Source organism: Dermacentor albipictus, chromosome 7 (genome assembly GCF_038994185.2).
Source record: "Dermacentor albipictus isolate Rhodes 1998 colony chromosome 7, USDA_Dalb.pri_finalv2, whole genome shotgun sequence".
NCBI classification, from domain to species: domain Eukaryota; kingdom Metazoa; phylum Arthropoda; class Arachnida; order Ixodida; family Ixodidae; genus Dermacentor; species Dermacentor albipictus.
Genome location: NC_091827.1, coordinates 15,439,545 through 15,454,138, shown reverse-complemented (window position 1 = coordinate 15,454,138; position 14,594 = coordinate 15,439,545). Strand labels below are relative to the sequence as shown.

Sequence of the window (14,594 nt, the reverse complement as noted above, 5' to 3'; positions counted from 1 at the left end):
ACGTGAAACGCACGCTACCGGGCTGCCCCCGGGTCACAAACTTTTTACAGGGCCAATTACCAGCTGCATTTCCTTTTAGATATGAATACTGATCCAATCTTATTAGATATGCAAGTACAGCAGGACTTAACTGCAGTTCCCGGACATTGAAAAAGAAACCTGCACAAAGCCACCAGAAAGCCTTAGTTTCAGCAGATCTCTGCGAGCTGCATCTGAAACTGAGTACACGAGCGTTTCTTTCTTCATTTCAGCCGTTATCAACGTGCTACCGCCGCGGCCGCGGTCCAACCCCTGACCTGAGCAGCGGACGTCCACAGCGACTCGGCTACTGCGATGGGTTAACTGCTGCAGACTGCTGTAGTGATACGAGTTTTGCCGTCCATTAAAGGCACACGCATTACCAACGTTTCGATCTCTATCACTTGCGCCACAGTACACTTCTTAAAATTCCTGATGTTAGTGCCCTCAAACGCCAGCACCCTGTCTTTGGTAGCAACGCAACGAAGAGGTGGAGAACGAAGACAGTTAACAGAAAGGCAGTCTTCCTATACTCTGAATGGCTCCCAGTGATGCTCCCATTCAGCCGGTGTAGCTTGACCAGTTGCAGACAGCGGATGTGCCATTACGGTTGGCTGGCACGGCACAGTCTTTGCACTACATGGAGTGAGTGAGACGGGCAACAAGAATAATAAGTTTTATTCTGACAGATGATTTGGGCAAGGTGAAGTTTAATGCAATGCATGCTCAGTACAACCAGCGCAAAACACAACTGTTGAATAAACGGAAATAAAAGATTCAATGCTACTTAACTCGAGTTAATCCCAGAAGCTGCGAACAGCAGCATATATACAGTGCATTAACATACATTTATGCATTTGAACAGGAATGCATGTCAAATACATACCGAAATTTACATAGCACCGATAATTTCTCAGCTTCACGATATGTCGACGTATAGAAATGTAAAACAGACAAGTTTTCTTAGATCAATAAACGAAAGTAACAGCACAAGTCAAGGTGCAGTAACAGACTTTGCATACATTAAAGTTCACATAGCTTCAAGCTGTAAAATTTGTCTGAAATGGGTAAGCGTTGTAGAGCGCCTTCGCTGGGAGACTTAAAAAGGTTTCCGGCATTTGCTTTCAGACAACAGGACAGCACGTAAGTATGCGAACTTTCCCACTTAGATGCGAAACGCACAGAAGGGATTACAACACATTTCTAGGCGACGATCTATATATACCATGTCACATCCTCTAATATTATGACCTCAATGCGCAGTTATTTCGTGCATCGCTGTCGTACTGCGAACTATTCAGTGCTGTGTGGGTGTGTCTTTCCTCTGCTTCCACGTACCAGTTGCATTATACAAAAACAACGAAAAGCCTCCAAGATGACAGATTAACAAAAATTACGAGGTTTTACGTGCAAAAACCATGATCTGATGATGCACGCCACAGTGGGAAACTCCAGAAATTTGGACCACCTGGGCTGCTTTAATCTGCACCTAAATTGCAGTACACTGGTGTTTTCGCATTTCCGCTCCATCGAAATGCGGCCGCCGTGGCGGGGATTCGATAGCGCGACCTCGTGCTTAGCAGCCCAACACCATAGCCATTAAGGAACCACGCGGACACATAGCAAGAAGTCAGAATCTTCACACTGGTCCTATCGTAAACCGATTGTGAGCATCGTGTGGCGCAATTGCAGGACTGTCGTGTGACTGAAGATGGAAAATAAAAAGACAATTCCTAGAGTAAGGCGACATTGCGCTGTGTGTATGTTCGAGGTTAAAGGGACACTAAAGGCAAATATTAAGTCGAGCTAAGGTGATAGATATGGTTCGCGAAAATCTAAGGCGTCAATATTATCGCGAACAGAGCCTTAATTGAGAAATTGAGGTAAATACCGGACATGATTAGAGACAAGTATAGCACTCCTCAGTTAGGTTCTGTCACTAGTACTCAACCACTCGTTGCACAAGATGTCCTTGCATTGTATTACAAGACGAACTAGGATCCTGCTTGTCCAGTTCTATTTCACTTTTCGAAAGAAAAAAAAATCATCGACATTGAAAGGTTTAGTTTTCCCTCGACTCCGTGCCGCCCACGCTTTCGCGTTTCATTAGTTATGGCGTAGTGCTGCGCTGGTTTTGCCGGATCGCGATACTCGCGCAAACTGCAAGTAGCTTAGAATTCAGTTTCAAAGTGATGACGCGGGATGCCCGAACGGTTTACGCCACTTGAAGCAGCTGCAGCGGCGAACCCGCCGATCTGTCTTGGCTCGGTACCGCCGTCTGTCGGGCTCCGCTTTACTCCCCGACGGCAGGAAAGGGCGGCGATGGCGTATGCAACGTCGCCACTACCCGGGCTCGGTGGCGGGAGACCAATTTCGAAACAGGTATTCAGGCCCTTCAGATGCAATTTTCTCGTAAAGAGTTTTCTCGACACGAAACAGGCGTTGCGAGGTATATATAATGATGTTTAAACAGACCACGTCGACTTATCTGCCTTTAGTGTCCCTTTAAGAAAAATGCATTTGAGTGAGCACAATCGCGCATGCATGGTTCGCCGACTTTTTAATCACAGCGGATGAAAGCAGCGAAAAACATAGGCAACGTAATGCTGCACACGTAACCATTTACCAAGAACAGTGCTCCTATTTTCGTTATGAAGCAACGCAGAAGTAAGGTTATTACCGGTTGAGAACAATGCAAGTAATTCGTAATAAATCAAGTGTGCGTCCAGATATCGAGATTAGCATAATAGCTGTAGCATGTGCAAACTCAAACACTATTCACAGCAAACGCATTCAGATGCATTCGAAGAGCAATGGAGATCAACACAGTGTAGAGAAAAGATTACTGGGGAAACTCTGGTAAACTTAACTCGCTTCAACACAAAATGTACAAGCGGACATCTAATGGAGATTTCTTTGAGCGTGCTCGCGCACGTCACTTGTCCAGACGTGTTTACACACGACTTGGGATAATGGGAGTGCATGTAGCCCCTTCGAAACAGCTGTTTGACAATGGCTCACGCGGTGCACTTTAATCATGAAATTACATAAGTGTTCGTAATCTGAAATGCAGTCGGGAGGGAATGATGTCACAGCCACGTGAAGGGCACCATGGCGCTTTATTCCTACCGATCTTGCACAGTACGCGATAGTTGTGGACACATTAAACTACGGCGCAGCGTACGCGGTGAACAAGCGACGACAGCGGGTAGCACTGTCCGATAAACAAACAACAGGTAATACATAAGTTGAACTATGTAGATCCATAAAAACATTTGATGAGTCAAGGACACCAACAAAAAATAGAAACAGCGAACCCGGTGACACTTACCACCAACCACTCTTAAAGATGGACGTCATTATCTACATAAGCAAATCAGGAAATTTCCGTTGGCGAGAATAACCACCCTCCCCTTTCCCATTCATTGACATTGTGTCCTTTTGTAGTAGCGTGTTCTTTTCGAGTCAGTGATGAGCGACGTGGAAGAACCGAGAATGTGTGAAGACCGTTTCTGGCACGAGAAAGACTCCTGAACAAAACCGCTGAATGCTGAAACGAGCACAGAGATCAACCGAAGGACCAAAGCCAAAGAAACCAGTGGTTCGACCAACCCAAAAGCGGATGTCCATAGACGATAATAAACCATCAAACCAGGAATCTCTCAACAGGAATATACCGGGAAAAGTGAAGCAACTGTGACGCTGGAAATGCTACCAACATATGAAAAATTCGAAGTGCGTCAGATAGCAGCTGAGCCCGTATCATGCGTTCTCTATCGAAAAAGAAATGGAGCACGGAGTAGGCGACACGTATAGGCAGACAGGCAGACACACACACACACACACAACGTGCTACTATAAAAGTGCACAATGTCAATGAATGTCCATTACTCTCGCCACCAAAAATTCACAGATCGGCTCATGAAAACATTGACATCCCTTATTAAGGACTGAGCGGTGTCCACGTAACCAGACCTTTTTCTTATTGTTCTGCTTCGTATCAACCCGATTCCTAGAAGCGCCGTCCATTCGCAGAGCAACGTACCCCTCTTCCAAAGCAGAAGAGTTTGCTACGCTCAACTTCTTAAATATGTATGTGCAAAAGGCAACAGAACTGTAGGAGCACATCCGATGGACGGTCGCGGGACGGTGACGACACGCAGTCCTTCAGAGCATGAAAACGCCGTCCACACAGGGCAGGACACCGCCATGACAGACGTGCGACGCGTTCACGAGTATGAGGAAGCCTGTTGTCTAGATGACGCGGCAGGACGACCTTGCTGAAGATGGTTGCTCGTGAGGCAAGGCCAGGGATTTTCTAGGAAATGAGCGTGCTGGAACATTTCTCTTGCGCCACAAGCGACGGCAAACACTGGGAACCTGAAACGATACAAGCACTGTTTGTTGGTCATTCAAAAACACGCAGGTGAGTACAGTCGTGTGTACGCGATATTTACCAGAATTAAGTGCAAGGGCGCCAGGCTAAGTCCAGTCTGCCAGCAGGACGCCGTCCGCGAGAGAATGTAGAAGCAATAGCAGTCGCACATGGAACGGCTGATGCTGGCGCCCGAAGTAATCTCCTTGAGTGCAGAACGGAGAGTCGATGTGCAGGGGTCTGCGAAGTACCCACCAGAGTCGAAAACGGGAGCGCAGCACCTGTAACGACATAGTGCCCATTTGTTAAGCTCTGGAGGACAGTCGTAATACGAATCCCGCGTAAGGACACTTACCAGTAGTAGTGCAGGGCGAGGTAATGTAGAAGCAGTAGTATTCGCTCCTGGAACAGGTGATGCTCGCGGCTTAAGTAATCTTTTGTAGCGCTGACCGTGGAGTAGTGCAGGGGCACGCTGGGTAAGCTTGAGGACCACAGTTGAAAACTGGAATGCAGAACCTGTAGCGGCAGAGTGCTTATTTGTTAAACACTGGATGACAGTCCTAATACGAATCCCGTGTAAACGACACTTACCAGTAGTAATGCAGGGCGAGGAGACAAGTCCAGTCTACCAGCAGGACGCCACTGGCGAGCCAATGTAGAAGCAGTAGTGGTCGCTCCTGGAACAGCTGATGCTTGTGGCCGAAGTAATCTTTTGTAGCGCTGACCATAGAGTAGTGCAGGGGCACGCTGGGTACGCTTGAGGAGCGCAGTTGAAAACGGGAATGCAGAACCTGTAGCGGCACAGTGCTTATTTGTTAAACACTGGAGGACGGAGTCCTAATACGAGCCCCACGTAAACGATACTTACCAGTAGTAATGCAGGGCGAGGAGACAAGTCCAGTCTACCAGCAGGACGCCACTGGTGAGCCAATGTAGAAGCAGTAGTGGTCGCTCCTGGAACAGCTGATGCTTGTGGCCGAAGTAATCTTTTGTAGCGCTGACCATAGAGTAGTGCAGGGGCACGCTGTGTACGCTTGAGGACCACAGTTGAAAACGGGAATGCGGAACCTGTAGCGGCACAGTGCTTATTTGTTAAACACTGGATGACAGTCCTAATACGAGTCCCACGTAAACGATACTTACCAGTAGTAATGCAGGGCGAGGAGACAAGTCCAGTCTACCAGCAGGACGCCACTGGTGAGCCAATATAGAAGCAAGAGTGGTCGCTCCTGGAACAGCTGATGCTTGTGGCCGAAGTAATCTTTTGTAGCGCTGACCATAGAGTAGTGCAGGGGCACGCTGTGTACGCTTGAGGACCGCAGTTGAAAACGGGAATGCAGAACCTGTAGCGGCAGAGTGCTTATTTGTTAAACACTGGATGACAGTCCTAATACGAGTCCCACGTAAACGATACTTACCAGTAGTAATGCAGGGCGAGGAGACAAGTCCAGTCTACCAGCAGGACGCCACTGGTGAGCCAATGTAGAAGCAGTAGTGGTCGCTCCTGGAACAGCTGATGCTTGTGGCCGAAGTAATCTTTTGTAGCGCTGACCATAGAGTAGTGCAGGGGCACGCTGTGTACACTTGAGGACCACAGTTGAAAACAGGAATGCAGAATCTGTAGCGGCAGAGTGCTTATTTGTTAAACACTGGATGACAGTCCTAATACGAGTCCCACGTAAACGATACTTACCAGTAGTAATGCAGGGCGAGGAGACAAGTCCAGTCTACCAGCAGGACGCCACTGGCGAGCCAATGTAGAAGCAGTAGTGGTCGCTCCTGGAACAGCTGATGCTTGTGGCCGAAGTAATCTTTTGTAGCGCTGACCGTAGAATAGTGCAGGGGCACGCTGTGTACACTTGAGGACCACAGTTGAAAACTGGAATGCAGAACCTGTAGCGGCAGAGTGCTTATTTGTTAAACACTGGATGACAGTCCTAATACGAATCCCGTGTAAACGACACTTACCAGTAGTAATGCAGGGCGAGGAGACAAGTACAGTCTACCAGCAGGACGCCACTGGCGAGTCAATGTAGAAGCAGTAGTGGTCGCTCCTGGAACAGCTGATGCTTGTGGCCGAAGTAATCTTTTGTAGCGCTGACCATAGAGTAGTGCAGGGGCACGCTGGGTACGCTTGAGGACCGCAGTTGAAAACGGGAATGCAGAACCTATAGCGGCACAGTGCTTATTTGTTAAACACTGGAGGACGGAGTCCTAATACGAGCCCCACGTAAACGATACTTACCAGTAGTAATGCAGGGCGAGGAGACAAGTCCAGTCTACCAGCAGGACGCCACTGGCGAGCCAATGTAGAAGCAGTAGTGGTCGCTCCTGGAACAGCTGATGCTTGTGGCCGAAGTAATCTTTTGTAGCGCTGACCATAGAGTAGTGCAGGGGCACGCTGTGTACACTTGAGGACCACAGTTGAAAACGGGAATGCGGAACCTGTAGCGGCACAGTGCTTATTTGTTAAACACTGGAGGACGGAGTCCTAATACGAGTCCCGTGTAAACGATACTTACCAGTAGTAATGCAGGGCGAGGAGACAAGTCCAGTCTACCAGCAGGACGCCACTGGCGAGCCAATGTAGAAGCAGTAATGGGCGCTCCTGGAACAGCTGATGCTCGTGGCCGAAGTAATCTTTTGTAGCGCTGACCGTAGAGTAGTGCAGGGGCACGCTGTGTACGCTTGAGGACCACAGTTGAAAACGGGAATGCGGAACCTGTAGCGGCACAGTGCTTATTTGTTAAACACTGGAGGACGGAGTCCTAATACGAGTCCCGTGTAAACGATACTTACCAGTAGTAATGCAGGGCGAGGAGACAAGTCCACTTTACCAGCAGGACGCCACCGGCTAGGGAATGTAGAAGCAGTAGTGGTAGCTCCTGGAACAGGTGATGCTCGTGGCCGAAGTAGTCTTTTCAGGCGCAGACCGTGGAGTCGATGTGCAGGAGTGTGCTAGATACCCACCGCAATCGAAAACTGGTGTGCAGAACCTGTAACGACACCGTGCTTATTTGTGAAACACTGGAGGAGGTAGGGGACAGAAGTGGTCGTCCCGTATGGCCTAGCGATTTGCACATTGTTCATCGCGTTCCCACCACATCTAATGTAAAGAAAGATATCACCGCTTGTTTCCATTAAGAACCAAGAAAGCCGATTGTTAGTAAAGCGCGTGAAGCCAAACATTGTCTTATCGACATTAGATTTTCCGGCTCTTTTAACGCTTCCATTTTTGTATATGAGCATCTGACCCCATGTAACAAGGCTCTCTTTGTCAAGGCTTTTACTTTGAAGGAATAACTGGATGTTCCTTTGGACGGGCAACTGCGAAACTAAGGCTAGGAAGACTACCAACAGCAAAGTTCTGACTATTCGTGACGAATTCGACCTAACCAAATTAGACTAGGCATAATTGTTTAACCAATTAACGAACCTGGCTTTTATACTGAAATCCAATCACTTGAATTCTTAGACGGATTTCATTCCATCATTCATTTTATTGCTAGGTGTCTTCGTAAGCACTTCGACGCTATCAATAAGTTCCGCCCATCGCTAACTAGTCCGTTTTCACCAATTGCCCGTACTGAAACCTGGTTATCTGACGATGACAAAAATTTGTATTGCTTCCCTAACTATAAAACAGAATACTACAACAGATTGGTGAGTAATCACGGTGGTGCTGCCATATATGTTTCTTCTAATATTGCTTATCGAAGAAGACATGATCTATCCTTAACGGTTACTTAGTGCGAATCTGTTTGGATTGAATTGAATAACTGCTTTCTTGCTCAACATAGCAAGAATTTCACATTTGGCTGCATCTACCGTTCTCCCTCATCGTCAGTCAATGAATTCTATAAAAATCTCGATCATATTTTACATACTGTACCACTAGAAATCAGAACTGGTATAGGGTGATAAACATTTACTCGAAACAGCACCTATTTGTATTAACTACACTAGTTCAGTCCATAGCTACGAATATGATTGCTTAACGTGCCCACACGCGAAGTCTCTTATGGTACAGGCACACTTATTGATCATGCTTTTTCTAACCTTATTCATTCACCAGAGGCAAAAGTTTTGCAAATCAACATCAGTGATCATTACCGTCTGCTTTTACTTTTCAGTTGTAATGTGCGACCTTACCTCCTTTCTCACACTAATGATGGTCTTGACAAAGATGGCTTCATAACTACTGTTGCAAATACAAATTGGTCTGAAATTAAATGACTAAACGACCCACAGAAAGCTTTTTTCCAATTTTTCTTTCCACTATAATTACATCATACTTCTGCAAGTTTGCCTCCAAAAAGAAATGGAAGAATTATGTGTCATTTCCTCACAATCAATGGCTCTCACAGCAGTTAGCAGAAATGCGCAAACGGGATAACTTGTATAGGAAAACTAAAAGGAAACCATTTAGCATGAAACTACGTTCCCGATTTAAAAGCTTCTGTGACACTCTTAACTGTAAAATAAAATCAGCTAAACGATTGTATTTCGAGCAAAGAATTTTACAGGCGGCTAATAACACTAAATAGAAATTCGAGCTTGTCAAATCCTTTTTAAATAGACACACGGCTAAACCAGGCATCCAGAATTTTAAACGATGGAGCAGAGCTCGATTCCCCTGGCTAGGCTTTTAGTAGTTTGTTTCCTAACAATCCACCTACTCCTTCGCAGATCATCAAGATGAACGGTCTCATTCATTCTTTTTATTTCCTACAAAGCCAGAAGAATTAGCTGCTGTTATAAATCACCTAAAAGTGACAATCCCTGGAATTGAGGTCCACCCAGCTAACAATTGCGCACCTAATTTCAGACACTTTCATTTATTGTTTATTATTCAAGACTGGATTATTTCCTTCTCAACTTAAGCGTGGCAAAGTTATCCCAGTTTGCAAAAAAAAGGCCATAGCTCATTATTGCACAACTACAGACCTATTTGCATTCTGCCGTTATTTGGGATAGATATTGAGAAACTAATTGAAATGCGGCTAAGGAAATACCTAAATTTAATATCGTATCTGCATGCCAGTTCGATTTTTGCCATGGGTATTCCACAGAGCTGGCACTTATCTTACGGACCAACAAAAATTTATCGACGAGGGATTTCTCGCCGCCTCAGTTTTCATCGATTAACGCAAGCATTTGATTGCATAAATGATAATATCCTATTCTCTAAGCTCGAAACAACTGGCATTTGCGGTCCTGCCCTTTTGCTACTGAAAAGCTACTTATATAACCGGATTTAAATTGTTTATTTCCAGTGCTTATTTTCGACAGCGAACTACTAGCATCGGTGTGCCCCAGGGCTCCATCCTAGGGCCACTTCTGCATAGTTTCTATTAATGATTTACCCAATTGTCTTCGACAAAATGCGTTCTGTACGCAGATGATACCACACTATTCACTTCATAAAGATATCTCTCGTTAATAAGCTAAATGCTGACTAAGAAAACATTCTAAGGTGGTGTAATGCTAACATATTATCTACTAATGCAACTAAGACTAAATTTGTTGCATTCTCTTCACATCAGCAAAACACCTTCCATTCCACCTACTAGTTTTGGTCCCCACTGCCTTCATCCAAGTTCATCTTTCCTTGGCATTCTACTTTATTGTAATCTGAAATATTACAATCATACTGCTCACAAAGAAGAAAATAGCTTACGGTATGCGCATCTTGATTAAAGCACGCGCTTAGTTCACACGTAGCACGTAGCTCTCACTTTACCACTCTTTCGTCCACTCATTACTTACGGTATAATATGTTGGGGAACCACCTATAATACTCATATTGCGTCTCTACACGCAGTTGAGATCCAAGCCATGATAATTACTTATAGTTCACGCTTTTCTAATCCCACTTCCTTAACTACACAAGAACAACATCCTTACTATTTCTGGGCTCACTTAATACAACCAAGGTATTTCTTCCAAAAGATTTCTACGTAATGAGCTACCATCGATCACATTTTCACCACCTAACCCGATAATTCATAGTACCACCAGATTAACGTTGAATAACAATTTTCTTTCATCAAGAATCCGCACTAACTACGGTAAACAAACCATGAAATTCTTCCATATGATTATGGAACACTTCCTCTCATAAAAAGCAAAATATCTTTACACTAATTCAAAAAGGAACTAAACAGGCATTTATTATTGACAGACTGAGAAAATTTACTGTAACTGATTTCTGTCCGTTTTTTTTTTCTTTTCTTTTGCAGATAAACTCCCGGTATTTCATTCCCATACCATTCTTCTTGCTACCATGAGATAAGCTAAACCTTGTTATTTCTAATCAATTCTGTATTTTTGCTTTGTTCATGTTCATTTCCTGTTGCTTCTATACTACATAATATGCTACTGTTGCTTTGAGATCTCAACTCTTTTCTCGTACAGAAGGTCCCGATACAGTATGACTATGGGATCTCCTCCTGCATACTAAATACTTGTAATGTAGCCCAACTTGTACTACGGCTGTGTCAATCATAATTTATTGTTACAAGTCCCAAGCAAACGACATTTACCAGTAGTACCGCAGGGCGAGGAGACAAGTCCAGTCTGCCCGAGGGACGCCACTAGCGAGATAATGTAGAAGCAGTATCAGCCGCTCCTGTAACAGGTGATGCTCGTGGCCGAAGTAATCTTTTGGAGCGCAGACCGTAGAGTAGAGCAGTGCCACGCTGGGTACGCTTGAGGACCGCAGTTGGAAACAGCATTGCAGAACCTGCAACGACACCGTGCGTATTAAACAGTGGAGGACACAGCCGTAATACGAGTCCCGTGATTTTTCACGCGATTCACTAAATATTTCTTTCCCGTTTTTCCATGGCCTTGCTCTACCCCAATGACGTAAAATCTCGTCTTACCACAAATAAACGATCACTCATTCACTTCAATGCCCGTAGCCTTCAGAAGAACATAGATGTAATTATAACTTCATTGCCTCACTTCACCATGTCTTCACTTTTATCTGTGTATCGGAGACCTTGCTTTCTGATTCCGAGAACAACATGAGCGGCTTTCCATCTTATCAACCCGAGTATTGTCATCGTCCAACTAAGTTATGGTGGCGCCGCCATTCTTGTTTCACAAGCGGTCACCTACGCTCGCAGATTTGATCTGGCACTTAACGTGAATCATTGCGAGTCAGTGTGGATAGAAGTCGACCGGTCATTTCTTAACAATAAGCACTTGATCCTTGGTTGCATTTATCGCTCACCGTAATCTTCCCTTAACTATTTCTTGCTTTCTCTTGATGCAGTATTGTCCAAGCTAGCTTTTGAAAATAAGGATGTGGTTATTGTAGGTGATGTTAATATTAACTTACTTGACACTGAAGCTACCTCGTAGACAACTTAGATTGTTTTGCTGGATTCGGTTTTGAATCACTCATTCACTACCCAGCTAGAGTAGCCTCTCGTGGGAGCAGTACGCTAATTGATCACGTGTTATCTAACATATCACCATCGCCTTGTACCGGGGTTATTAATACTAACATAACCGATTCAGTTTCCTGTTTTTCTTACATTTAACAATGAAATACATGAGAGCGATAATAGCTACCTCACTTCCGTAATTAGTGCAGATACCTTTATTGAAGCCATCAGTGGAACTTATTGGTCGCCAATTAATTCTATGTCTGACCCCGAAGAAGCACTAAACAAATTCTGTACTTTATTTTTATTGACCGTTTCGACTAATACACGCACTGTAAAATGTGGGAAAAAGTATAAATATCCGCGCAACTCATGGATGACGGACGGTCTTCTAGAAAGTTTAAGAAGGAAAACATGTACAAGAAAACTAAACGTCAGCCCTTTAATACTGGACTAGCTAGACGCTATAGTAGGTACTGTAAATTACTGAATGTTACTTAAACAGGCGAAAAAAAAGGTACTACGAAAATAAATTTGATCAGAATAAGGATAACCCTAAAAAGCAATGGCAGTTATTGAACTCTTTTCTGAACAAATCGTCTGTTAATGCCGCAATAACCAAAATAAATTACAATAGTCTCGCTCTTTCTGAGCCCAACGAAATTGCTGATGCTTCTTCCGACTACTTTTCTTCTGTTTACACTAATAACATACATGCGCAGTTGCATAATACTTTGAGCCGTACGACACAATCTTGTTACCAGCTACACCAAATGAAGTGTGCTCCACGATTGCCAACTTTAAAAATACAGGGCCTGGCTTAGACAATATTTGTGTCAGGCATTTAAAACTGGTTGCGCATTTAGTTTGCGACACGCTCTAATATTATCAACCTTATGCTTAAAGAAGGTGCATTCCCTTCATTTTTAAAGAATGCCAAGATTATTCCCGTTTTTAAAAAAGCCGACAAACACGCAGTTAATTACCGATCAATTGCAATTCTTTCCTGCCTTAGTAAACTCATTGAGAAATTATTTGTTAAACGTCTTGACAACTACTTAACAAACTTTAACTGGCTAAAGAACAATCAATTTGGCTTCCGCCCTGGAAGTTCCACGAATCTAGCTGCTCTATCTCTGACTACATAAAAAAATGTATTGATTCGGGGAACTTAGATCTGTATTTTTAGACTTCAGTAAAGCTTATGACACAGTTAACCATCAAGTCCTGTTCAATAAACTTGACTCTTATCAAATAACCGGTCCTGCGCTAACATTCTTAAAATATTTACTTCACCGACCATACACAGTGCATGCAGCGAATACTTTCTCAGCAACAAAATGTATTAACCAAGCTGTACCACAGGGATCAGTTCGGGGCCTTTGCTTTTCCTTTTATATATTAATGATCTTCCGTATTCTCTTAACTCCACCAACTAGGTTCATTGCATTACGGCATTGTTTCATGGGGCACCACGTACGCTTGTCACTTATGAATTCAACATATCCAAAATCAGTCAGTACGCATTATCACTTCTAGCTCCATGCAATCCAATGCCTCTGTTACTTCGCGCGTATAATATCCTGCCTATTAATAATTTGTTCCCGTTTAACATACTCGTCTTACTCCACAAGTTGCTTCATAATAACCTTACGTTTCCGTTCATTGCAGTTGACTTTTCGCAGATTAAAAATATGACCAGATTTGCGACTAACAACAATTTCTTCTTACCCATGGTTCATATCAATTACAGCAAAAAACATCTTCCTTCGCTGCATTTTCTCTTTGGAATGAATTACCATCAACCATAAAATCCTGTACTTCTCTTGCAATGCTTAACTTTAAAAAATTAAATTGTAGGGTTTTACGCGCCAAAGCCATTTTCTGATTATGAGGCACGCCGTAGTGGAAGACTCCGGAAATTTCGACCACCTGGGGTTCTTTAACGTGCACCTAAATCTAAGTACACGGGTGTTTTCGCATTTCGCCTCCTTCGAAATGCGGCCGCCGTGGCCGGGATTCGATCCCGCGACCTCGTGCTCAGCAGCCCAACACCATAGCCACTGAGCAACCAAGGCGGGTTACTCTTGCAATGTTTAAAAACCACCTTAAGCATCATTACCTGCGTTAACTTGACTACGATCTGGCGGTGTACCTTTGACTACGTTCCGGCGCGGGCTAGCGTTCCGAAGATCATTAAAAAGAATGCTACGCTAAGCGATCGAGTGTCGGTTCTTCCTCTCCTGCGAGAGCCCGACTTTACCGGTCTACGTGGTCGCTCGTCGCCACAGTTTGGTGACCCCGGACGTGATATTGCCATACGCTCCTGTGGTAGAGACGACCATGGACCAGACCGACGCTACGAGAGCTCAAGGCCAGAACCATTCCGAGGAACGCGGTGAGCCCTCCTGTTCCGCCATCGCTGTCCGCCTCCCACAGTACTGGGACCAGCATCCTTCGGCGTGGTTTCTTCAGGCCGAAGCGCAATTTCAAGTCGCTGGTATCCGCTCTCAAGCCTCGAAGTTTCATTACGCCGTCGCAGCGCTCTCGCCCGCCGCCATTGACGAGGTAGCAGATTTGTTGAACTCCCCATTGTCTGCCGCCGCCTATGACGATCTCAAGGCAGCACTGCTACAGCGCACAGCAGCTTCACAGCGTTCTCGCATCCAGCAGCTTCTGTCCGCTGAAGAACTCGGCGACCGACGCCCTAGTCAACTTCTTCGCCGAATGAGCCAGCTGCTCGGAAACAACGCGAGATCCATCGACGACACGCTGTTGCGCGAACTGTTTTTGCAACGACTCCC

The 14,594-nt window shown here is 44.8% G+C and overlaps 1 protein-coding gene across 1 annotated transcript; it reads right to left on the bottom strand.

The window, feature by feature from the left end:
* Positions 1-678: 678 nt before the first annotated feature.
* On the bottom strand, positions 679-13,525 carry LOC135914386 (uncharacterized). Its single transcript, XM_070521306.1, has 5 exons — positions 13,522-13,525; positions 4,985-5,184; positions 4,749-4,909; positions 4,476-4,674; positions 679-4,398 (listed from the first exon to the last, which is right to left on the bottom strand). The coding sequence occupies exons 1-5, from the start codon at positions 13,523-13,525 to the stop codon at positions 4,273-4,275; spliced, it is 690 nt and encodes a 229-aa protein (XP_070377407.1). The 3' UTR covers positions 679-4,272.
* Positions 13,526-14,594: the final 1,069 nt, after the last annotated feature.